This window comes from Exophiala mesophila (assembly GCF_000836275.1).
Source record: "Exophiala mesophila strain CBS 40295 unplaced genomic scaffold supercont1.2, whole genome shotgun sequence".
NCBI lineage: Eukaryota > Fungi > Ascomycota > Eurotiomycetes > Chaetothyriales > Herpotrichiellaceae > Exophiala > Exophiala mesophila.
The window spans coordinates 2,671,304-2,694,866 of record NW_015622505.1 but is presented as its reverse complement, the minus strand read 5'-3'; the positions used below and the strand labels follow the sequence as shown (position 1 = coordinate 2,694,866).

Here is a 23,563-nt window from a genome sequence, read left to right as displayed (position 1 = left end):
AATGAGTGATGACTAGGGTTGTGGTAGTTGTTTCACGCATATCCAATTGAGTCTGTATACCTACCCTGTCTCTCGTTCCGTGTGCCATTGGTACACTTTACACAGAGATTTAAGGCAACTTAGGAGATAGAGTCCCCGGACACGCCGGGTCAATGATCTCAAAACCATAGTCGATGTCGAGGATAATCAATAATGTCTTTCTAACGTACCAAAAATTAGGTGGTTAGGTAGGTAGTAGGCAACGTAAGCGACGACTGTACTTAGATGAAGTAGGTTGGTCTGCTGGCTTGGCCTTCGGAAGAATCTCCGGAAGTTGGAGGGACCATGCATGAGACAACACGTTCCAAAAACATCAATTGACGTATATAGAGGTACCTTGATGCATGTACCTTCTGTGTTCGCCAGAGGAATTTCAGGCGGGAGCAGAAACGCAGAGCCCAGTCAAAGTAATTTATTTGTATGCTTTTGTTTTAAATTGCCTCTGTTATCATCAGTTGTTAAGGGTTGATTCTGCAAGGCATTCCTGGTATTTGCGAGCAATTCAAGGCACCGTTGGCAGGCATCCCTGTTGAAAGACTGCCCCCAAAAGCTTGACTGTGCCCGCTATTATTGTCCGACAGAGGGACTGGTTGATGAATGTCACCCTGTGCTCCGCGAATTTCACAATATGCTATAATTTCAGGTACCTGTTCCTCAATGCCGGTGACATTGAATGAGGACTGTACGACGTGTTGAGACTTTCATTGTTACAAGGACTGCCTGTAGATATGCAGAACAACACTGAAGAATATTGTGGAGGGGACTAAGGAGTTTCTCCAGGAAATCTCAGCGCCTGGACGGAGCTGATCGCTGAAGAAAAGCCGGAGAGATACTGGGCCTGGGCATTATAGGGCACCCGAAGTGGCAAATTTTCTAGGTACCTAGGTAGCCACACCCCGGTAGAGTTGGGAGGCTGTACGCTTGCATGCGCATAGTACACCAGAAAGAAGAGAACAGGAGCAGCAGAGAGCCAGCTCAGGTCAGCCAGCCAACAGTTGTTTCCTCCAGCATAGTAATTGGACGATGGCAGCGGCACTGCTACCTAACTTCCCAGTAACTAAAGGTAACCACCAATTCCTTTGTTCCCGGTACCTCCACAGCCCCAGTTGCCCCCATTCGCTCACTGTAATCGCCTAGGATCGTACCGCGTTGGGACATTTTGTTGATCCCTTGTCGGGTACAGGCAGTAGTAACTCTCCGGATTCATCACAGGCTGCACCCGCGCACCCACGCACCCACGCACCCTCGCATGTTTTCGCTGGCTGACCGACTGACTTCACCTTGGCTTGCATGAGGCAATCGTCGCCCTCATCTTCGCCTGCCTTGCCGTCGTGTCGTCGCGTGGCCTCACCTCCAGCATCTACCTACCAACTTGTCCTCTTCTATCAGTGGCACCACCAATCTTTTACCACGATTAAACCTCAGGCATACTCTCGCCATCTCTCTCTTCCTCCCGTGTGTCCAGTCTTCGTCTTCACACGCAGTTGCACGCCACTGCCACTTCGTCCAATCTCCAGGGCGCAGTCGACCTACCCGCGTTGATCTGAACCAGACTTCAAACCACTCTCTAGCCTTTCCGCTCCCTACCTTACCTTCCTTCACAGCGGTCATTTTAGACAAGCTTTGTCGCTTTGCAGGTGTCCGCCCTTCTTTCTGGCCCCAAGACCACGACTTTTGCATGATCAAAGTGCTTTGACGGCCGCCAATTGACCTGTCAGTCTGGTTACCCCACAAAACTCTATCAGCAAAGTCACAGATAAGTCACAATCATCGGCTGGCACCTCTCACCTGACCATCACACGGTCCGCTGCCATAGAAGATGCGCACAGTGGGCCATGCCTCAGCGCCGTGACCATCACCCACCAGGAAGGAAGGCCTCGCAGCTGGGCGCTGGGTGCTCACACCTCCCTCGACGACATGCCCTCCGCCCTTTCTAACCAGAACAACTATTATGCGACACATCATCGACGACAGTCCTCGTTGTCCCAAAACCACCTTCCCGATTTCGTCAGATCTCCCACCCAACTCCAGTCCCCATCGCAGTCTCAGGTGTTCCTTCCCTCCACCGCCTACTCACAACCCTCTACAACCGCTTCTCGACCCCGGTCCCCTTCTTTGACCGCCTCGAGTTCCCAAGTCCGACTCGATCTTCCTGTTGATGAGCCCCTGTCCCACGACCCTCACGAATTCTACCGCCAGTACCGTGACCCTTTTGCTACTCCGGCCTCTCTGGCCCTACATCAGGAGGGCATTCGTGCAACCACAAGTAGGGAGGACGACGACCAACTCCACATCTCTCGAGAACTTAGTAACACATCTCTACAATCTAGTGAGGAACATGGACTGAGACAGGCACGCGATCCTAGCGCTGTCCGGAAAGCCTCCTTACACACTATCAACGGAGCCTACGAAGGGGCCCAACCAAAGTCTTCAGGTTCCGTACCAAACAATCCGAGGTCGAGAAAAGCTTCTTTTAAGGACCTGGTGGCCCGCTTCGATGCCTCACCGGAAGATCTTCCACCACTACCCACACAACAATTATCTCGTCCGGGCTCCAGAACTGCTAGTCCTAAGCCCTTTGCGTCCGGCGAACAAGCACAATTAGATGGAGGCCCCACCCATCCCAGGCGGCCATCAGCCAGAACCTCTGACGCTTACCGAAGAACAGGCGCCGCCGTCTTTAATACTGATTCCGTCCTCGCCAAAGACCATCCGACGTCTCGTAATCGACTTCCTTCTGCAGAGCTTTCGGCAAAGGCCCCCGGTAGTGTTGACGTCTCTCAACCTGCACGCAAGTTGTTGTTTGGAGAGATTTTGCCCACTGTCGTAAACGCTTCAGCCGGCGCCGGGTACGGAATTTTACGTCGAAGAGGCTCTGAAGGCTCTCCCATGCATACCCCAAACGCAATGTTTCCATCTGGCAACGCCAACTTCTCCACCCAGGACAATTTGACCTATGACATGCTGACAATCGCTCATCAGTCTCCCAGTCCCGCCCTCGTTCAGACATCTCAACAACCTGTACCCCGACCGACCCACCGGAGGGCACACAGCGATTTCGTGCATTCGGCCTTAAAGGGACCCCCTGGACCCGACCCTCTGTCGCCCGTTGATATAGAATTCATGGCGCGAACATTGCACTACATGGAACACCCTGAGCCAAAGCAGGAGCCTCAGTCACGGATTCCAGTCATGAAACGTCATCATCGCATGGCTTCAGAACCGGCAGCCACCTCTCCTACTACTCGATCCAACCACGGGTCGCAGCTACCATTGCGCGTCGCGGATCATAATTCCCCTTCGTTAATATTGCCCCAAACACAGCGAAAGCCGCAAAGTCCCCGGAGGAGACCCAAATCTCCCATCCAAATCAAGAGTCCTGGTAGGAGGGGAAAAGATCCAATGTCTCAGGGATCAAAAAGTCCATCTCTCCGGGCCAACATTATCGCCCCTCCACCAAAGATATCTCCCCCGCTCAGGAGCTCACGGCCTCGTCTCCCTGTATCCGCAGCCACCACAACAGCGTCTCGATTAAAGATGGCGGAAAAGTTTCAAGCTTCGGCCAAGGAGCAAAGTGATCGAAAGCTTTCTCGAAGACAAAGACCTCCGGAATTGAGCGATATTGATCTGAAAGCACGCCGCCTGAAGATCACGCAAGCGTTGAGCAGGTCCCGCGAAGGGGATGACTTGAGAGTCGGTTCGGAAGCTGGTGTCCAGAGTCCCATCATAAGTCGGACCACAAGTATCGTCCTTTCTGCCGGCGAGTCTGACGCTGATAGCGAGAGCGCAAAACGACCAGGCGAGGTCCCTGCAGTAGTAGTGGAACCTGCTGCAGATGCAGACGCGGGTGCACCTGACGAGCTTGCCTTTTACGCGTCTGGAGAACAGCACTCTTCAGATCAGCGAGCATTTACTCAAAATGCTGTCAAGATTGTCCATGACCATTCTCCAGAAGGTGGTTATGGCGTGGATTCACCAACATTGGGCCACCCTGAGAACGGATTCGGCAGTATATCTCTGTCTCTCAATACTCATTTGTTGCCACGCCAGGACGAGCATGAGCCCCAATCGGCACAGACAGTAGCAACAGAAGCTACCATCATCGATGCTGAGCCTCAAACCGATGCCACACGGTTGCAAACTCCTTCACAATCGATACTGAGTCAGATCAGCGTGTTGCGCAACCAAAGCTCGTATTCGCCACTGTCCGCGCACTCACAAACCTCCGGAGAAGCCTCCAACGATGCCGACGCTGTATCTGTACAGCTGATGATGCGCGACACAACTTATTTGGACGATGACGAGGCAGCGGAAAAGGGTTACCGGCCCTTTCCTCCAAGCGCTGGGTCTGACCTGAATCCCTCCCGGAGCAATGAGAGAAGCTCGTGGAGCTCTTCGATTGAGGACCCTGTCGAGTCGGAAAAGGGTGGTGTTGGTATGGTTCAGGTGAATCTAACGCCCGACTACCCAGGCTTCAGCATCAGAGATGTCCCCGCATCGATGGCCAGTTCCATTCATTCTAGCGATGATGATGATCAATGTGACTCGGCGCCACGAGACACCTATACCATTGTCAACATTGTGCTTCAAAAGCAAACGCCATCTGGAGTGGTGGACCAGCAGCTTGTGGACGATATCTACCACCGTATTATTCGAGGTTCACCGGACCTGGCGGAAGCAGACAATGTGGATGAGGAGAGAGTCGAACAGCTGTGTTTGCAAGAACTGGAAAACTACAGTGATCACTGGGGGGGACAGGATGATTCACCGCCTGAGCCTGCCCAAGATCTTCACCCTGAGACATTATCTGAGTCACACCAAGTTGAGCCATATGAGACATCCGCTCATTCGGCGACTCACTCACAGAACCAAGCTCCCCCACTGCCTCCAAACAGTTTCCGAGGGCACCGCTACAAATCTAGCCTTGACAGTGCCGAGGACTGGGCGGAAACATCACCTTCCGTGGTGGACTGGATGAGATTCGCGCTCACATCACCAAAAGAACTTGAGCGCAAACCTGAGGGTTCGAGTGATTTAGTGGGTACGCAAAGTCAAGAGCCACCTCCATTGGAGAATGCAAGAGACGAGTCTTCAGCAGATCAAGTTCGACCATATGCGTATGCAGACTCGCCGACTGTCGGACTAGACGCGAACACAATCCCGCCGTTGCCGTCTCATTCACCTCCAGCCCCTCCGACTGCCATCCTCCCGGCGAATGACATGAGCTCCTGGTCAGCTCCTGTTGGCATACGTCCTCCAAACGCTCAGACTTCCAAGAGGGCGAGACCACTGACAGCAGCGTCACAATTATCAGCCAGATCGTCCCTAGACCAGCAAATGACCCCATCCACCTCCAGCGTGACCCGACCATCGGATGAATCGGAGATCACGCCGGAACAACGGCGACTGAAGCAGAGACGAAATGTCATCAAAGAGATTGTTGATACCGAGTATACGTACGAACGAGACATGCGAGTCTTGTGCGATATCTACCGACAAACGGCGATCGTGGCAATCTCGGACGAAGACATCAAACTCATCTTTGGCAATGTTGAGCTTGTGCAGCAGTTTGCGAAGGAGTTCCTAGGCTTCCTCAGACAAGTGGCTGCACCCACATATGTCATGGAACGGTCAGACCGGAAAAAAGATGGGAATCGCAACTCGAGTGTACAAGGCCCTGGTGCGGCGGACGAATATTCTTCGCTGACTGAGGTGCAAAGGGACCAACTGACCCGGGTGGGACATGCGTTTGAGGTGTCAATGGTAGAAATGGAAAGAACGTATACCGACTACATCCGAACCCGTCATGCAGCAAATAAGAGGATGGAGGTGCTGCAATCGGCACCAGCCGTGGTAGAATGGCTGCGGGAATGCAGTGAGAACTCTAGTGACATCACCAATGCGTGGAGTCTGGACGCCCTGTTGGTCAAGCCGATACAACGGATTACCAAGTATCCACTATTGCTGCACCAGTTGTTGGAAGCGACGCCGTCGGATCACCCTGACGCGGAGTTTGTGCGCAAAGCCTGTGCGGAAATGACAGAGGTTAACATGCGGATCAACGACGTCAAAAAGCACACAGAGATTGTGGACCAAGTGCTGAACCGAAAACGAAAGGAATCAGACGTGCGAAATGGGCTGACCAAGGCGTTTGGACGTCGAGCAGAGAAGCTCCGGCAGCACGTGGGCATGAATGAAATGTTTGAGGATGAAGAGTTCACCAGGATCAAGCGAAATTACGACAACAACATCGCTCACTTGTACCTCGTGACGAAAGACGTCAAGGACTCTGTCGAAGTGATCAGTACTTGGGTGACTGGGATGTGCGGATTGGCCAACGTGGCAGAAGCATGGGTGGACGTGGGGCACACCAACTACCCACAAGCGGAGAGCAAACTCCGTCAACTGGCGATTGTGGTGCGAGGCATCCATTCAATTGCACTTCCGGACCATGTGGAACAGATGACGCGACGTGTGATTCAGCCGATGGAAAGCACGGCGACGATGCTTGCCAAATTCAAAGGTGACCCCAAAGGTCTGATCCAAAAACGAGAGAAGAGACTTTTGGACTACAATCAATTCAAGAACAAGAGGGATCGCGGGGAGAAATTGGATAAGAAGATGATTGAGCGCATGGAGCAATGGGAGGCGCTCAACATCGAAGCCAAGGCGCGAATGTCACGACTGCAGGAAGCGACAGGACGATTGGTGCGAGGCTGTCAAATTTCAGTGATGAACCTGCATCAAGATTGGCTCAACATGTGTAACCAGAAATTCTCGGCGGCCATGGGGATTGATGTTTCGCGTTTGGAGTTTCCAGACATCATCAAAGACTGGCAAGAAGAGTTTGATCCGCAGCACGCATTTGCGATGAGCCTGAGTATCTGTAACGGCACACTGCTGACAGAGGCTGTGAACCTGCTCACATTTTTGACGCCAGGATCGACGTTGACTGGTGAAGATTCCCCGCGGCAAGCATCTTTAAGCAGCGGCATGAAACGGTCAGTGTCGACAAATGATGAGACTGTACAGGCGGTGGTGGCAGATCGACACCATCGTCATAGCGAAGGCCCTCAAGGATCTCACATTTACCACAGCGACGGCCGGGCTGATCTTCATACGTTTTCATACGGCAGTAGTCGGATGGGATTGTCCAGCGCGGGTTCGGGCATGGCACCCAGAACTCCCGAGTCAATGAATCGGGGTACGGCAGCATCGATGCACAGGACCAGCAGTAGAAATGCGTCTCGACCTAGCACCAGCTCTCGACCTTCAGAAGAGGTCACCCTGTCGTCACTTTCAGCGCCTCGGGTTAGCCTAGAAGCGCCATCCCCGACGATTGGCGAATTGTTAACAGACCCGAATGCAGTGGCAGCCAAGCACTCATCGGGGTCAACATTCTACTCGGCCAGTGCCGGAGTGGGCCAGTCACAGTCTGGAGCAGGCACAAGTACAAACAGAGGGAGTATCTTTTCATCCGCGATGCCAATGGGCGAGACTGGAGGGGAGGAGGGAGAAGGAGCAGGTCGACGCGAGGCAGGCAAAGAGTTGGGTGTATTATTCACAGCGGCAAGTGTGTATGAATTCAACATTGACCGGTCGCGGCAACAAGGGGGATTCCGGTACCTAACATATGTTAGCGGTGAGATTTTTGATGTGATTGCCGAGCACGGAGAACTATGGTTGGCAATCAATCAGGATGACGAGAGCCGCGAAGTTGGATGGATATGGAACAAACACTTTGCAAAATTGGCGACATGAAGGGGAGAAGAAATCAGAAAGCAGATCTGCAAGGTGGTTCAAGGATATTGGGGATGTACGTGTGAGCAACATGAGGGACAGATGGAAAGAGATGCTTGGCATGGCGGTCATTTTTTCAGCTTTCAGCGTTTAAGCGTGCAAAATGGACAAAGGCAATGGCAATGGCAACGGGCGTTGTGATTGTCCATCAGGCTTGGAAAGTTTTGGATCAAAGCCAAAGGCAACCAAGCCATGGAGGACGAAGGACTGTACATTATGCGTACACATACGCACGTTATGGATGAGCATGAAACAAGGGAGATCAAGTTTCATGTGAGGCTTTCTTTGAATGCCTCTGATCCAGAACAAGGATGGTTAGAATTGGAAAATTACTGTCCTGAGGTCCCAGTCCTGTGTAAGATTCTTGCTTCTTATTGATTTCGAAAGTCCAAAGTATGAGGATCTGGTGTACTTGGACGTAAGTAGGTACCTATTGATCGTAGGCATCTGCCGATGTGTCAACGTCCAAGTAACCCGTAACCCGTTTGCCCCTTAAGGCCCTGGGCCCTCAGGCGCCCCTCTGGCTTCTTACCAGGCCCAAGCCGCCCAAGGTACATTTTGCGGGGTGCGGGGATTAGTGAACAACTCAAGTAGCCAAGGCCCAAGGATCGCAAATGTGATTGAGGAATCGTAGGCGGCATCTGGTCCGCTCTGGGTGTGGCTTGGCCCGAGGCACATCTAAGTAAGGATAAGTAAGGTCCTGTACCTAGGGTTAGTGGGTTCGGAAGTGCGGTAGGCTACCTACTCACAGCCCAGAAATACGTGTACAGAGAGGCTTGAAGGATGATGACGTTGCCACACTTGAACAACCGCTAATCGGACGTCTGGGAAGTGGGAGCACGGGAGGTACGTATTCTGTACTACCACTGACTACCACTGACTACCACTGACTACCACTGACTACCACTGACTACCACTGACTACCACTGACTCCTCCTGACTACTCCTGTACATCTATTGTCCTCTCATCTGTTAGGCCTCGACTCCAAGGCTGCTACTGTTGCTGCTACTACTGTGCGCCTATCCACCCTCCGTCCTCTCGTCATTCCATCTACCGGCCTGATCGCCAATTCCACTGCGGCAACATTGTCCTCGACCAGTCCTCGACCACCAGACTTCATCGCACACCCAACCACCTACACCTACGCCAGTCTGTCGAGAAGCAGTGTAAGAGCAGGATACATCGTGCGCGACCTGCGACCTGCGACCCAGCCACACCTCATCTCAAATTCCTCTCCGTCTACTTCTTGAATATCATCGCACACCATGACCAGGAATTCCAATTCTTGACCATCGACTGCACGGCCACTCCGTTTTCAACCTCGACCCCTCTTCCTCAACCAATCTTAGAATTAAAACATCACCCGCCCAAGTGCTGATCATAGAATGCCCGATCTCCATCCGTTTGGCGGGCGAATGAGTCGACATTTTTCGAAAGTAGGTGCAACCCATCCTCATTCCCGACGCAGGTGCCTTGTTTCCTCGACTTCGGCGATGCCAGACACACGCCCCTTGCTTCAACCATAACAACAACAATTACCCAAACATCCGTCCCAGTTTGTCCCGACTGACCAATTGTGTTACAAAAGCTGGCTCCAGAAGACGCTTATCTCAGTTGTAAGTCATGACCTCTCAGCCGCCAGTCGCCACTTACTCACTCTCATGTTCTCTACAGACTACGAAGTTCGACGTCAGTACTCCCTGTGCAATCCTCTTTGCGAATTCCACTGACCCTCACCTCAGTCACCAGAGAAGATGTCTCGGTCCTCAAGAATGATTGGCTTACAGATAATGTTGGTTCCCCTTTGTTAAGAAGATCCGAACCTAAACTGACAACGTTCAGGTCATTGCATTCTGGCAAGAGTAGGATGCCTCCAAACTCTCCTGGCCATCAAGCAAGCCCATTCATCTGACTCCCGGCGCATCCATAGATATCTCGAGAGGGAGTACCTCAAGAACTACAAGGCCACAAATATCATCCTACTGCGCCCTTCGGTGACATTCATGCTTATGAGAGCCAGAGATGATTCTTCAATCAAGGTTTGTCACCTACAGCCTCGCCAGTGCTCACCCCCGCCTCAACTCCTTCTGATTCTTGATATCTAGGATGCCCTTCCAGATTTCAAGGGCGTTTCTCACGTTTTCCTTCCCATCAATGACGAGAGCTCTGTTTCGACTGCCGAAGGTGGTTCCCACTGGTCTCTCCTCCTCGTTTCCATTGTCGACGGCGTCTCCTTTCATTACGATTCGATGCATCAGAGCAACGCCCAAGAGGCTTATCTTGCCACTCAAAAACTCTCAAAGGTCATCAATCGACCCTTGCGTTTCATTCACCTCAACGATAGTCCACAACAAGACAATGGTTCAGATTGTGGAGTCTTTGTCTGTCTGAACATGCGCCATCTCCTCTTGAAAAGGTTACTCATGGTCCGAACTGATGCCAAAGTCAGCATGAGCCTAGGAGGAAGGATGGTGGATGCAGCGGCAGGTCGCAAAGAAATGTTGAGACTGATTGACGAATTTCGGAGAGAAGGCGAACGAAGAAGATCGTAGGTCAAGTCGTCATGACCCCATTTCCACTAACATGTCGATGCTGATTCAAGTGTCTCGCAGGCACAGCCAATCTCCTCATCCTGGCAGAAAGTCAAGGAGTCCGCCAAGAATAGATTCCCCATTACCATCGAGTAGAGACAGAAGGTGATTGGGGTTGTCGCTGTCGCAAGATTGATTTCAGCCAAAGAGTAGACGATGATTGATGACATTATTGATTCTTTTCGGTCGCTATAGGGGTTGCCATAGACATGGATGGAGACTTGTCTAGGGGCGCAAGGAATCAATGAATTAATGAAGGGAAATGATGGGAAATGACATTAGGTTTACGATTTCCCTTCAATCGACTAGTCCAGACATAATATACTGGATAGATATCATGAGGATTCCATCAAATGTCGTTGTTGAACTCGAGTTTCTCCATAGCTGTGAATCCTCCCTTGACATCACCTATCCAACTCCAATCAACTTGGTTCAGATTGGGTTGGTCAGTGTCAGGATTAGAACTGGAAGGCTCTTGTTGTCTCGTGCTTTGGACATGTTGTAGGAATTTGTCTGCTGCAATTTGACTGTCATTTCCACGATGACAGACAAAATAAAGAGCTGGTCCGGGGGGATTGTTGGTATCGTTGTCGACATAATCTCCTGAGATTTCCTCGGTCGTGATATCCTGGATATCAATCTCATCATGACTCTTCTTCCCCTTCCTCTCCATTTCTCTCCCCTTCATCCTCCTCCTTTCAATCACCTCCCTCTCAAATTGCTCAAAGACCTTTTCACCGTCAAACCTCAAGATTTTCGACATCGGCAAATTAACACTTCCGCGAAGTTTGGCACCTAATTCCACCTCGTGTTTTTCTCGCACGTCGATCACTAGAACCTCTTTCTCCTCCTCCTTTTCCTCCCTTTTCTCTGTCTCTCGACTCATCAAATCAAGAAACATCCTCGCATCAATGCGATTCTCATCCTTCAACACCCTGACTTCCTGCTCCACACCGCCACAGAATGCCACGTAATCAAGTCGACCTTGCTCGATAGTTTCGGCTGTAACACGTGTGATTCCCTTGGATGTAAGGACTTCGTCGTCTCCACAGGCAGGACAGTCTTTCCGTCGGCCGCGTAACGTGATGGTGCGGAATTGTTGGCGTGGGTCGCTGGCGAAGGTGTTGTAGAGGAGCATTGTGTGAGGTTGAGATGGGGAGGATGGTTTGGAGGTCGTGTTTATGGCGAGTTTCAAGGATGGGTTCACGCCATTAACGATGGATGTCGATGTCGATGTTGATGTCAAATCAAGATCCTCTCGTGTCGGTGTCGGTGTCTGTGTCTGTGTCTCTGTCCGTCGCGGAAGATGTCGTCCCTGACTAATAATCTTAACCACCTCACCGGCCATCAAAATCCCAATTGTCCCAACCACATGACCTAGAATCCCAATCTCTCCACATCCACGCACCATCTCCGGAGGCGGCGGACGGGGAAAAACACATCGATAACAAGGACCCTTTTCCCTTTCTCTTCCCCCTACTCCTCCTCCCTCCATCTTCAAAGGAGGATCATTCAAAACCACCAACTGGCCCTCCCCCCTCTGTGCCGCCCCACTCACCAACACCAATCCCAAAACCGTACAACAATCACTAATCAAATACCTGGTGGCCGGATTATCCGTACAATCCAACACAACATCATATCGATATTCTCTCAATACCTTCATCAACGAATCCGAACCTGAACCTGAGCTGGCTGTAGCGTGCATTTCATGAGGGATATAAGTGATTTCAGAATTCGATTCTCGACATCGATCGAGGAGACTAGATACCTTGGATCGGTGGTTCAGGGCACTGGCTTCGCAATGGCCGATTTGCCGGTGTAGGTTGCTGAGTTCGACGGTGTCGCCGTCCATGAGACCCAAGGTGCCGACTCCAGCGCCGCTGAGGTATAATGCGGCGGGACAGCCGAGGCCTCCGAGGCCGATGATTAGGACGCGGGACGAGAGAAGGTTGGTTTGGCCGGATAGGCCGCCGAGGGAGGGGACGAGGAGTTGCCGTTGGTACCTACTTCGTGAGAGGGGTGGGGTTGGGTCCATGATTAGGTGGATGGGTGGATGGGTGGATGGGTGGTTTGTTGGGTTGGTTAGATGAGGGTGGATGAATGGTATGAATGTTGTGATATGGCACAATCCTGGCGACGAGGTGGGAAGGAGAGTTGAGGGTTAGAAAATCAATAGCTTTGTTACTCAATGCTCTGAAAATCGATTGGGTCCAGCCTCGCTCTCTGTCCTTGGTGGGTGATTGGTGAAATCACGGATATGGCATGACGATTGTAAATAGTAAATGTGTTATCTAAGTAACTAGGATGGAAAGATATATGTTGACAAGGATGATGTGGACAAGTTAAAATAAGGCCAATACTCGAGGATTGATATGGTTGAGGATAATATATGAAAATTAAACTTTATGTCCTTCGACTCCGCTCAAAAGCCAAACATGTGACGAATCATAATGTGGAGTTCGATCGCTATATATCTCTCACACAAAACTTTCCATCATTCAACAATGGCAAGTCTGTTTCTACAATTCATCCACTGTCATTCTAATGTCTGATATAGACGAACAAGCCAACATGGCTCATCATACAAGGGTCATGATCAATCGCCACCCTCTCCCTGGGTATCATGCATCGTGCTGACTAAAACAAGACAATCATTCAAACGAACGAGGCCCACCCGTTGTGATTGAGCCGTGGCAGAATGTTTTCCCATACGTGGGGACCAAACTATTCATCTGCAGGCTCAATCAAATCAGGAAGATCTTCTGCCTTGCCATTACCCTTGAGAATGTTGTGGACCGCCGTCATCAGAGGGAAATCCTTTTCGGCGCCTTGACTCTTGAGGAAGGTGTTGACTTCGACGGCGGTCAATGCGCCTTGTAATTTCTGTCCGTTCAGTTCTCGCTCCTCAATCTCCTCAATGGTCTTTCCTTCTTTGATACTCAACATGGCACAGCGGTGATTTCGACCTCCTGAACATGTGGTGATCAAATCAGCCACACCAGCAGATTCAACGGTAAAGGTGTCAGGGTTGACAGTGTGGGGGAAGAAACGATTGCCGAATTCTCTCATTTCCAAGAGACCAACTCTCATAATAGCGGCTTTGGCATTGTCACCCCAGCCCAAACCGTCGACCCAACCAGCGGCGACGGCAATGACGTTTTTGAGAGCACCACCCAATGACACACCGGCGACATCTGACACTACCCGAACGTGAAAGTATCGTCGATGGAAGAGCTTTTTCAGGATGTAATGATCGATGGGACGGTATTCGGAGGGGAGAGGTCGTAGCTTGACCTTGGATGGTTGACCAGAAACGTCCTTGTGTGCAAGCTTTGACAGGTCGACGTGGCTGGACACGGGACTGGGACCTTGAGATGTGGCGGGAGTGGGAGCTCGAGAATCAATGGGTGGGGGAGCATAGGCAATTGTGGTTTCTGAAAACTTCTCCTGGGCGACTTCACCGGCAATATTGGCTCCTGACAGAGCACCAACATAGATGCCGAGCTCCTCACCAATAGTCTCGGAGAAGAGACTGATTGACGTGTCATGGACGTTGACACCCTTTATACAGGAAATGCCACGAGCATAGGGGAGGATATGCCCTTTCATTTGTTTGCAGAGACCCATGATGAACTGGTGAGGAAGGTTGAAGATGAGAATAGACGAGTCTTTGACGGCGTCGGTGAGGGAGGGATTGGCAATGACGTTGGGAGGGAGAGGGATGTCTGGGAGGTACTTGATGTTTTCGTGGTAGGTGTTGATGATTTGGGTGAGCTTCTGGGGCCCTTTGCTCAAGGGAGAGGATTCATTGTAGTGTTTTGACTTGGGGTCGAGTTGGACTTGTTCTTCATACACCCACATTTGCACATCTCGTTCAAAGAGGTCAGGGTTCTCGGCGGTACTCTCAGCAACCATTTTGGCAATGGTAGAGCCCCTAGTGAGGTGTTAATGGAGGGAAATGGAAGTCAGACGAGGGTGCCAAATACCAATTACCCGACCCAATGACGGTGACTTTGTGTTTCTTCCCAAAGGGGGTCAAGGATGACATCTTTGCTCCAACGTGATCCATTCTGGTGGGAGAGGTAATGAATGGGAGAGAGGTTGTAGGTCGACGAAAGGCAGTCAAGATGGAGAATTGAATACGACGAGAGAAGGTGGGAAACAAGAGCATTAAATGGAGAAGAGGAAAGGACAAGAGAGTAGGTGTTGGTATTGGTGGGATGGGAGTTGATGGGATATGAGAGTCGAGTCGGTTGGACCAAAGGAAGGCAATACAAAAAATGTTGGTTGTTGAGGCTGCGCGCGTGACGCAGGTACGGGGAAGGGGACGGAAGTAGGAGGTGCAGGCGCAGGGTAGGCGGAAGTGCCTACGGAGCGGTGGGTAGCTGGGCGTGCAGGGTAAGATAGCGTTAGCGTACAACTACCGTCGATTCAGTGGAGCTGGAACTGGAGCTGGACCTAGAAGAGGGAGTTGAAATGTCAGATTTTGGTTGTTAGTTGTTCTAGCGTTGAAAAGTGATCGGATAGATCAGTCTGAATGATACGCTAACAATCTGATAACCGATCTTGAACCGCATGGCCAGCCTCCAAGTGGCAATACAACCGATCATAGCATCAGAGATCATCATCACCTGGTAGGCTGTCATAGCTGTCTTCGCTTGCTCCCGAGGTTAACTGAAGATTCACCCCGGGGGCATGGCATCCCTAGAACCCTAACCCAGTTCGCCCCCAAAAAGGCCTGGATTGCCCCTCATTCTTCCCCGTATGGTCTATCGATAAGCCACCTTTCTCCCCCAAAGGTACCCATTGCGGAAATATACGAGATACGCACTCACTACCACCTACCTACATCGTACCTCCCACCCACAGATGTCATGCCTAGAAAATTTATTACCTCTTCTCCGCCTCGACGAAGCTGGGCATTGTCACGTCAATTCGGCCACGCCGTGAGAACGTGGAAATGGATATTTTTCACCGAGGCTGTCTTTGTTTGCACATGCCCATAGCGAATTGATGTACATATTGTAGGATTTGTACCGATTCTTGATAATACTTCACATGAGGTACCAACACATGCATCCGAGATTCAAATCTCAGATCTTTTCCCCAGCCTCGGCCACACACACATCCACCCGTAAATCCAAGACACCAATGGCCCCTCCGGCCGAGGGACAAAGTTTTAGTTTATTCTAGCACATGTAGGTAATTCTTAGGCTGTGAAGATATTCTCGGGGTAGCGGGATTTTTAGATGGAGTACGGCTAAAGGGATGAATCATGTCTGTACACACACAACGTGGTATCCTACTATCATCCACTGCACATTCATCTCGAGCCAGTGACATGATCATGTAACTTCAGCTCGCTGTGACCGTTTGCCCTTCTTGTCCCAATATATCACATGAGCTAGTCTGGCACTACTGGCAATGTCACCGATATATCATGAAACTAAACTGTTTATTCTCTGTTCCATGCCTCTGGGCTATATGAAGGACAACACCGCCGCTCCGAGCTATTATATCCATGCATATATTATCCTTATGAGCTGTCGTCACCTCAAAGTCTCTGGCTGAATCCAGCCAGTACCCATACCGAGCACTGCCTCGCCTTAACCGCTCTTAGTTTTAGACAAACCAAACTTATTCGACAAGTTCCGCCTGCCCATCATTCTAGACAAGACACTGCTACTACTCTTCTTTTGCATCGAGTCGTTGGTCGTGCGTGTGCTTATCTCATCTTCAGGCGACACTGGTGATCCAAGTGTCGTGTTCGCGCACATTTCGTCCTCACTGAGACCTCGTTCGCTCGACCGTCCTGACACCGAGTCTGGCGTGTGAATCCAGCTCGGCGTATCTGAAGTCGTTGTCGTCGCACTGTTAACATTCTGTGGCGCAGTGTGGGATCGAGTATTTCGCAAGGGCAGGTTCACTTCTGCGGGCAATTCTGCAACCATCCGAGAGCCTTCCAGTTCAGCAAACACCGGTGTGCTGCCCAGCTCTGCGATCTCCTTGTTGGGGAGTTCTGGGACTGATGGTGAAGAAAGCTCGCTGCGCTGATCGTTGTCGGGTTTCTCGAATCGGTTCTTGTACACGATATCTGCAAATCCGTCGCGTAGTCTGGCGAATCGAATCCCCGCTCCCACTTTGGTCAGGGGAATCAATTTATCAATCTCTTCGTGCACATGAGCCTGTAATAGTTTCTCCTTGCCCGAGAACGTCGTGAACGTGGTTGTCGTGTAGTATATCGCGGCATCTTCAATCTGTTTGGTCGACACATATTTCCCCTTGTATCGAAACGATCTTTCCAAGATCAAGATAAGATCGGCCGCACATTTGAACATCATTCTCGCTGTTGGAGGGGCGGCCAAAATCGTCAAGGACAGAGCCACTGCAGATCCAGCTCCCATACTATAAACCCAATCCCTCTGATTAGTACCTGTTCTGACGAATATATGTAAGCCAAAAAAAGCAATTCGCGCCTCACTTACGTGCCAACAATAATCCCTGCCGTCACCAGACTGATAGCGGTAAATTCAATCAAAGTCACCGTCATGAACTTCTTCATGTGACCCAGAAGAATCCGCTTCATGATTTCCTCAATCTCATCTGGAATGGTCTTGGGGAATCCAAAGCACAAAAGCATATGCTCACAGAGAATGCGAGCCACAGTCGGGGTGCCAATCACTCCAGAAAACGGGAGAGGAACCATGGCCGTCCTGACCGCGTGTGTCGATAGTCGCATACATTCTGTAATGGCCGAGTCAATTTTCTGCTCGACATCCACAACTTGGGCGGCTACGCAGAAAAGACGGACCCTTTCATCACTGATCAACTCGAGCGTTTGTGTCAGGAGATCTTTGATGCCTGGTTTGTCGTCTGGAGATTGGTTAGTAACCCCCCCTCTCACACTATCATTTAAGGGATAATTGCCCTTACCTTTAGAAAGACAGACAAACCCATCTGCTTTATAATGAGGGACCTTGGCCAACTCTGTGCGTAGTCGCATAAATTGTTCATCTGCTTCTTTTGATGCTGCCTCCGCCGCTAGTCTTTTAGATTCCTTGAAATCGTTGGTCTCTTCCATGAACTTTTCCAGCAACTTGACTTGATGTAATGCTGTCAACTTGTCCTTTTTCGTCCCAACCACGAAAACCGGCACGTGGTTGGAATATTGCGCAATTGTTGCAAATGTCTTTCTATCCGCTTCTTCAATTCGACTCACATCGGCGTCGACACAAAACCTTTTAACCATTGCATTAGTCGTGTCTTGAATGGCTTGCTATACACGTACCATATCACGTGCAATGACTCGGCAGGATCCTTTTGATACGCGCGATGGCGTAGGAATTTCGCAATCAGATCCAATTCCGTGTCCGTTCCAGCTTGCCAGCCTCGTGAGTCGTGGAGTAAAAGACCGGGATGGTTAGGCGATTCAAATGCCTGTTCGATATCGTGCACGCCCTGTGCATACGAATCGGACTCGTGGGTCTAGCAGAGTCAGTATGGGACCGGAGGAACTTAACCATGGTCGGAAACTGACCATTTCCACTCCAAAAACGGCGTTGATCAAGGATGATTTGCCGACACCTGTCTTGCCACAGACCAGGATGCGGAATGCCTTCACTCCGCTGGCTTGTAGTTCAAACCCTTCAAGCCAAGGCGGGACAACCGATCCAGTATCTTGGAGACACCGGTCTCGGAAATCGCCAATTTCGGTCTTGATCGATTTGAATCGAGGCTGTTCATAAAACTGGGAATATCGGTCGAGGATGTAGAATACAGACGGGTGGATGATGGTGCCGTAGCTCCTTGTTTGGAAATCAGTGCCTCCCCAAGCACTCTCCGTCGCATGAGACATACCAGATTCATTCCAACCTATCAAGCTTCCGACAACTGATGACTTTGGCCCCAAAACATTCTTGGAGGTGAACATTTTGCGAGGACTGTTGTAAAAGTACTTGGAAGAATTGATTTGGAGCCCGTGATATTGGTTATTGACACTGCTTTGAAGACCATGCACACTCTGGAGATCAAACAACAAGGCCTGGATCCCATTGGTGTAGTCGATTTGCCATTCCACCTTTTCTTCATGATCGAGCGTGGGAGGATCGCCTCCATAGTGGGGAAATGTTAGAGAGAGAGGGTTTTCCATCTCTGGGGGAGATTTGCTGGAGGCGAAGCCGACACACAAGCCGCACTTGATACTTTCGAGGATCATCCATTGAAGTGGATACAAAGAGAGTCCATCTTCTAAGGTGCCGCCTCGAAGATCTTGATGTGTTCCAACGAACCATGCTTGAATAAAGCTTGACACTTTTGCTTGTGCAAACGGAGGGTTCTCGATGAATTCAGGAGTATATTGAGAACGAGCCTCGTTGATGGCTAGTGCATGCCTGAGATTGGCAATCGACTTGACGAGAGATATATCGTGCATTGGACCTTCTGCAGTATACTTGAGGGTTTCAAAAACACCCACGAACTGAATACGAGGCAAGACGGTTGTATGAGCAGCCAGAAATTCAATGATCTGGGGACCGTTGCGATTGTCATCCTCGTGACGAGCTTTGAAGACATCGATCGTGCTTTGATATAGAACATCAAAGTGCTTCAGGTCTTTACGCAAGGGAAGACGCAGTGTGTTCAAGACACCAGCGACAGCGCGGACGATGAAACCTCCACGACCAAAGCCGTAGAGAAACAGTTCATCTTTGGAGTCTTCGAGGGTTTCGCAAATTTCCTTGACGATTTCCTTGATTTGCTTTTCGAAATGCGGCACCGTCGTCTTGTTCTTCAGTCGTTCAATGCGGCTGGGCCCATCTTCGGCAGCGCGATAGTAGCGCACAACCTGATCAAAGGCTTGTCCTTGTGCGTCATGACAGACTCCAGTTCGGACGATGCTCTTGAGTCGAAATATCGTACTTTGGTTCCCAGTTGCTGAACTGTGTCAGTGCGCGAAGAAAGTAGATCGCTTAGTAAGGAGAAGCAAGCACCTGATTTGCCATCATCTCCTTGCTCGGACGAGTCCACACATATTATCAGCCTCTTGAGCGGTGTCCCTAGGGACATGGTGGTGACTACTGATTAAACATACATTATTGTCAATTGGTGAGCGGAAGTAGAATTGAGGGCCAGGAAGTCAAAACAAAGTCGCAATGAAATGAATGATTGAGATAGAAGTCCACCAGGGCTCACTCGAAAACGTGGGTCTTGTATGGCTGATTAAGGGATCGTCCCATCAGGCACCCAGCGCAGATGTCGGCCGTACGCCAATCATAACGGCAAGGTTGAGGTTGCTCAACTGTATGCGGCCAAGTGGATCAGTCAGTCCTGCTTTTTCATCACCACGAGCAGTTGACCCTTGGGGTATTGTGACTCTTGATCACGTCTGTAGCACATCAAGCTCAGCCAGTGCCAGTCTCAATGTTTAGCGCAGTGTCTTCTAACAGGGAGAGCAACATCCCTGTAAGTCTGTAACGGTTGAGCCCTGGAACTAGGCGTCGGAAAACAGTTCTCGGCGCCCTCTAGGGCTAATCAACCACGCCAACGTGACGGTTGGCGGATCGTTTCAACTACTCCGTAAACTCTTGCTCGTACTCGCGAGAAACAACTGAAAAGGGAAGGGATGGGGCCAAGATCTGGCTGTGACCCACCCCATCGTCCTTGTCACCAAACTATCCCAAAGTGCCCAAACCCTGTCCTCGCCCAAGTCCCATAATACGCATCGTAATCGCGTGTGGTAGACATGGCAAAATGATAGCCCTACGTTAAGATACCCCTCTTCGCCTGCTTTTGCAGACTTTCTGATGGCGTCCATATCACTAATGTTATCTTGCCACGGGGTGCGACAATATACGCATTTGACTTGCTGGCCTCGTTGAGTGGCAGCCCATCGTTCGAAGCATGAGGGTACGTAGTGGTCGTTGCAGATGGACTGTGTGAAGGATGTGGAGGCAAGAAGCGAGACGAGAAGCCAAGGAACTCCTGAATAAAAAAAATAAAAATGTCAACAAAACTAGAAGGAGCTAAAGAGCCACGACTCGGGATTCAGGGAAGGAGTGACACACTAGAGCATTGCGGATGGAGATCTGGGGATCGTCCGTAGAACATAGTGGCAACTATAGAGACTATATGTGCAGTGCAGTTCAGGATTTAGATTACCATTGGGTTGACATGATTCACTACTTAGAGCAGCGACTTGGGATTCCTTTCTTGTCGGAAATCATCCAAAAATGGCATTATAGCCTTCAAGAACAACTGGGGCTGGTCGATATTGACGGCATGGCCAGCACGAGGGATGACGACTTTCTTGGCCCCTGGGATCTTCTTGAGCATGTACTCGCTCGCAGGTAGGAATGGGGTGTCGTCCGCACCGACCACGATCAGACTTGGGACCTTGATTTGGGGCAAGGCATCAAAGACGCCGGAATTTCTCTGCGCGAGCATCCCCCTTGCCGCCAATGCCAGGCCAGTGGCGTCACGATGCGTGGCGGAGGCTCGCTCGGGGCTCTCTTGCTGGAGGGGAGCAAGACCTTTGGTCTCAAATGCTTTTGCAGTCTTGTGAGCAGTCTCGTTCCAGGCATCGCGCGCTGAATCCTTTTTGAAACCCGGGCCGGTCGCGATGATCAGAAGTGCTCGAACGCGGTCGGGGTGATCTCGGTAGAATGCCTGCGACATGTATCCGCCCAAGGAGAGGCCACCCACAATTGCCGAGCTGCCGGGTCCGCAGACATGATCGAGAATGGCTGCCATATCGGACACGGTCAATTCCTCACTGTATGCTGACTGGTCGCGGGGATAGTCGCTTTGTCCATGGCCTCGCATGTCCCAGGTGATGAGTTTGAAGTAAGTCGATATAGTGGAGACTTGGCCTTTCCACATGCCAGACGTAGACGAGAAGCCATGACTTAGGAGGAGCGGTGGTCCCTCACCGTGCACCTCGTAATAGATCTTGACTCCATTGTTATCAAGGTGTGGCATGCTGGGAAGTTGATATCTAGGAGGTCTTATTGTAGCTGGCTCAACCTGATCGAAGAAAAGTCAATACTGATTTGGCCGTAATTCTTAGGGAGGTCCGAGGAATAGTATTAAGTGCAGTGATCAATGATGACGGCGCAGTCAGGGCATTGTCAGCTTTTAGCTGCCAGGAAAGTGTGGGGTAGAAGGATTTGGAGAGGAATGTCACATTAAGTACCTATTAGGTAGTGCTATCGCAAAGAAGAACCCGTGCCGAGGCATGGATTAGATTGGGAATTCTATTGTGAGCGAAGGATCAACACTTCTATCAAGCCTACCACAAAGAACCATGTTCTCAACGCCGACAATGACGCTTAGTCGCTAAATGATGCATGAAACATGTGATGTTCTCTCCCCGTTCTAAGTCTTGTCTACAACGCGTCGGTTGCATGACCCCCGGGATTCTGAGCAGAGTCTAGAAAGCAAGATTAGTGACCAACTGGAGGAAGAATACATCTGGAGACTTACAATCAGTCGTCACAAAGGCACGATCCACCTCGACCAGGGCCTCGGCACAGTATTGCAATGTCTCAGCAATATCGTGAGTTCTGCGCAAGGGAGTCTTCTCGTCTAGCAAGATATCGTACTCCGCCCATACTCCATCCCCGGCATGGTAAGCAGTCACGGCTTTGATACCCACCACGAGATTGCAAAATCGGTAAGCCAGGTACATCAACTTGTTCTGCACGTGGTCTTCGACGGTCAGGCCACACAGGCGAGTGATGTTTTCAAAACACGTGTCAGCCCAGTCGTAGATGATGTACAAAGACAAGATTGCAGCACCAACCGGATCCAGCCACCAAACGCCAGCATGCTTGCCAATCAATGGGAATAGCAGAGAGAGGGTGTTGAAGTAAACATCGGTTTTGCAATCCTGAGCCAACGCCTGCACTTGTGTGGTCTTGATTTTCATGCACCCAAGCCCAATAAGCCCTTTGATACCGACTGTTGCGGCCATGGCAGCAATTGCGACGGCGGGAAGATTGGCGACTTGGTGGTGGCCACCCGGAAGCAATTTTTGTACCGATTCTTGAAGGATCTGGGCGAATGAAATGACCATGATGATACTGAACACGAGGATGCCCAAGGGCTCTAAGCGTCGTCGGCCGACTGGAAACTTCCTGGAGAGGGCAGACAAGCGCCATGAGACAAGGCGGTTGGTCGACCATACAATGACAGTGCATAATAGGTCTAACGCCGAATCGAGAAGGGATGCAATCAAGGAGAGGGAGGAGGATTTCATGGCGGCGATGCTCTTGGCGAGTAGTAAGATGATGTTGGCGACCACATTGATATTGATGGCCCATCGTGCGTTTCGAGCAGCCCGTCTTCGATCGGCCTGAACTTGGTCAGGAAGCAAGGCTTCGACATGCTCGCCTTGGGTCTGCAGCAGACCCTGTCTTTCTCTGATCCCATCGTGATCTGTATCGGTGTCCATACTTTCCAGGATGTCATCAGCCATGGACAGCACAATGCTGTCAACCTCGGCAATGTCATTCAGTCTGGCATTTTGTTTCTCGTAGAAGCGGCGGACGTTCTTGTTCTTTATTTTCTTGAGCTAGATACAGCGTGTCAGCGTGCTACCAAATCATGACTCTTCACCTTCTGGCTGACCTCTTGGTCGGATTTTCTCGCTCTTTCGTACTCTCCTCGTGTAATGCCTGAGGCCAGGAGTGTCTTGAGGTCCGCAGTGGTGCGTCGATCAATTGCATATTCGACGGCATCTTTCAAACCATTGAATCTTCTTGGTCGTGGGCCACTTTCAATATCTCCTTTTCTGCGGTCATCTTTGGGGTTGGTGAATGTGTCAAAATTTCGTTTACCGACCATGACTAGGAGACATTAGGTAAATCGCGACGTCAATTGGAGGAGGGAACTGGAACTCCCACGAGAGATGAGGGCACTTGGATTGACATGAGAATAAGCAAGCAGAAGGCTCTAAAAACAATTAGAAGATATCACATCAAGGAGTCCAAAGCTTTGTGAAAGAGTCAAGGAATTGCTTGGATTGGCTGGGCGATGCTTCGATGACGGCATAGAGTTTCAGTGATCAGCTTCACTTTTGGGGTGCGTGGAAGCATGCCGAACTTGAGATTCCAAGCTTTGAGTTGGCACGGTT

At 50.6% G+C, this 23,563-nt stretch overlaps 7 protein-coding genes across 8 annotated transcripts; 2 read left to right on the top strand and 5 right to left on the bottom strand.

Moving 5' to 3' along the window:
• The first annotated feature begins 1,366 nt into the window (after positions 1 to 1,366).
• On the top strand, positions 1,367 to 8,275 carry PV10_02775. 2 transcript variants are annotated; one of them, XM_016367133.1, is made up of 2 exons: positions 1,367 to 2,305; positions 2,370 to 8,275. In XM_016367133.1, exon 2 carries the CDS (start codon positions 2,929 to 2,931, stop codon positions 7,798 to 7,800), a length of 4,872 nt encoding a protein of 1,623 aa, XP_016226651.1. In that variant the 5' UTR covers positions 1,367 to 2,305; positions 2,370 to 2,928; the 3' UTR covers positions 7,801 to 8,275. The 2 variants fall into 2 exon arrangements, with proteins under 2 accessions (XP_016226651.1, XP_016226650.1); XM_016367132.1 differs by having other exon boundaries at positions 1,367 to 8,275.
• Positions 8,276 to 8,748: 473 nt separating this feature from the next.
• On the top strand, positions 8,749 to 10,790 carry PV10_02774 (uncharacterized protein). Its single transcript, XM_016367131.1, has 8 exons — positions 8,749 to 9,276; positions 9,429 to 9,456; positions 9,515 to 9,529; positions 9,583 to 9,632; positions 9,683 to 9,702; positions 9,771 to 9,879; positions 9,946 to 10,388; positions 10,453 to 10,790. The coding sequence occupies exons 1-8, from the start codon at positions 9,226 to 9,228 to the stop codon at positions 10,538 to 10,540; spliced, it is 804 nt and encodes a 267-aa protein (XP_016226649.1). The 5' UTR covers positions 8,749 to 9,225; the 3' UTR covers positions 10,541 to 10,790.
• Positions 9,482 to 12,768, bottom strand: PV10_02773 (uncharacterized protein). The gene has a single exon (XM_016367130.1). The coding sequence runs from the start codon at positions 12,467 to 12,469 to the stop codon at positions 10,781 to 10,783; it is 1,689 nt and encodes a 562-aa protein (XP_016226648.1). The 5' UTR covers positions 12,470 to 12,768; the 3' UTR covers positions 9,482 to 10,780.
• A 25-nt stretch (positions 12,769 to 12,793) lies between these two features.
• PV10_02772 (uncharacterized protein) lies at positions 12,794 to 14,727 on the bottom strand. Its single transcript, XM_016367129.1, has 2 exons — positions 14,421 to 14,727; positions 12,794 to 14,368 (listed from the first exon to the last, which is right to left on the bottom strand). The coding sequence occupies exons 1-2, from the start codon at positions 14,603 to 14,605 to the stop codon at positions 13,159 to 13,161; spliced, it is 1,395 nt and encodes a 464-aa protein (XP_016226647.1). The 5' UTR covers positions 14,606 to 14,727; the 3' UTR covers positions 12,794 to 13,158.
• A 1,164-nt stretch (positions 14,728 to 15,891) lies between these two features.
• On the bottom strand, positions 15,892 to 19,567 carry PV10_02771 (uncharacterized protein). The gene is made up of 6 exons (XM_016367128.1): positions 19,422 to 19,567; positions 17,972 to 19,365; positions 17,717 to 17,919; positions 17,368 to 17,672; positions 16,920 to 17,307; positions 15,892 to 16,839 (listed from the first exon to the last, which is right to left on the bottom strand). Exons 1-6 carry the CDS (start codon positions 19,495 to 19,497, stop codon positions 16,041 to 16,043), a joined length of 3,165 nt encoding a protein of 1,054 aa, XP_016226646.1. The 5' UTR covers positions 19,498 to 19,567; the 3' UTR covers positions 15,892 to 16,040.
• Positions 19,568 to 20,613: 1,046 nt separating this feature from the next.
• Positions 20,614 to 21,563, bottom strand: PV10_02770 (uncharacterized protein; the record flags this gene model as incomplete). The annotated part of the gene is made up of 1 exon (XM_016367127.1): positions 20,614 to 21,563. The coding sequence occupies exon 1, from the start codon at positions 21,406 to 21,408 to the stop codon at positions 20,614 to 20,616; it is 795 nt and encodes a 264-aa protein (XP_016226645.1). The 5' UTR covers positions 21,409 to 21,563.
• A 69-nt stretch (positions 21,564 to 21,632) lies between these two features.
• On the bottom strand, positions 21,633 to 23,433 carry PV10_02769 (uncharacterized protein). Its single transcript, XM_016367126.1, has 3 exons — positions 23,059 to 23,433; positions 21,913 to 23,002; positions 21,633 to 21,859 (listed from the first exon to the last, which is right to left on the bottom strand). Exons 1-3 carry the CDS (start codon positions 23,272 to 23,274, stop codon positions 21,816 to 21,818), a joined length of 1,350 nt encoding a protein of 449 aa, XP_016226644.1. The 5' UTR covers positions 23,275 to 23,433; the 3' UTR covers positions 21,633 to 21,815.
• Positions 23,434 to 23,563: the final 130 nt, after the last annotated feature.

Bases quoted from the DNA above. Each gene is read 5' to 3' on its own strand.
- PV10_02775 (XM_016367132.1), top strand. From the start codon at position 1,957: ATGCCCTCCGCCCTTTCTAACCAGAACAACTATTATGCGACACATCAT.
- PV10_02774 (XM_016367131.1), top strand. From the start codon at position 9,226: ATGCCCGATCTCCATCCGTTTGGCGGGCGAATGAGTCGACATTTTTCG. The intron at 9,277-9,428 runs GTAGGTGCAACC...GTGTTACAAAAG, and splicing joins TGAGTCGACATTTTTCGAAA to CTGGCTCCAGAAGACGCTTA. The intron at 9,880-9,945 runs GTTTGTCACCTA...CTTGATATCTAG, and splicing joins GAGATGATTCTTCAATCAAG to GATGCCCTTCCAGATTTCAA.
- PV10_02773 (XM_016367130.1), bottom strand. From the start codon at position 12,469: ATGGACCCAACCCCACCCCTCTCACGAAGTAGGTACCAACGGCAACTC.
- PV10_02772 (XM_016367129.1), bottom strand. From the start codon at position 14,605: ATGCTCTTGTTTCCCACCTTCTCTCGTCGTATTCAATTCTCCATCTTG. The intron at 14,369-14,420 runs GTATTTGGCACC...ACACCTCACTAG, and splicing joins GTCATTGGGTCGGGTAATTG to GGGCTCTACCATTGCCAAAA.
- PV10_02771 (XM_016367128.1), bottom strand. From the start codon at position 19,497: ATGTCCCTAGGGACACCGCTCAAGAGGCTGATAATATGTGTGGACTCG. The intron at 17,920-17,971 runs GTCAGTTTCCGA...TGACTCTGCTAG, and splicing joins CCGTTTTTGGAGTGGAAATG to ACCCACGAGTCCGATTCGTA. The intron at 16,840-16,919 runs GTAAGTGAGGCG...TTGGGTTTATAG, and splicing joins GCAGGGATTATTGTTGGCAC to TATGGGAGCTGGATCTGCAG.
- PV10_02769 (XM_016367126.1), bottom strand. From the start codon at position 23,274: ATGGTCGGTAAACGAAATTTTGACACATTCACCAACCCCAAAGATGAC. The intron at 23,003-23,058 runs GTCAGCCAGAAG...CGCTGTATCTAG, and splicing joins CGAGAAAATCCGACCAAGAG to CTCAAGAAAATAAAGAACAA. The intron at 21,860-21,912 runs GTAAGTCTCCAG...CTTGCTTTCTAG, and splicing joins TGCCTTTGTGACGACTGATT to ACTCTGCTCAGAATCCCGGG.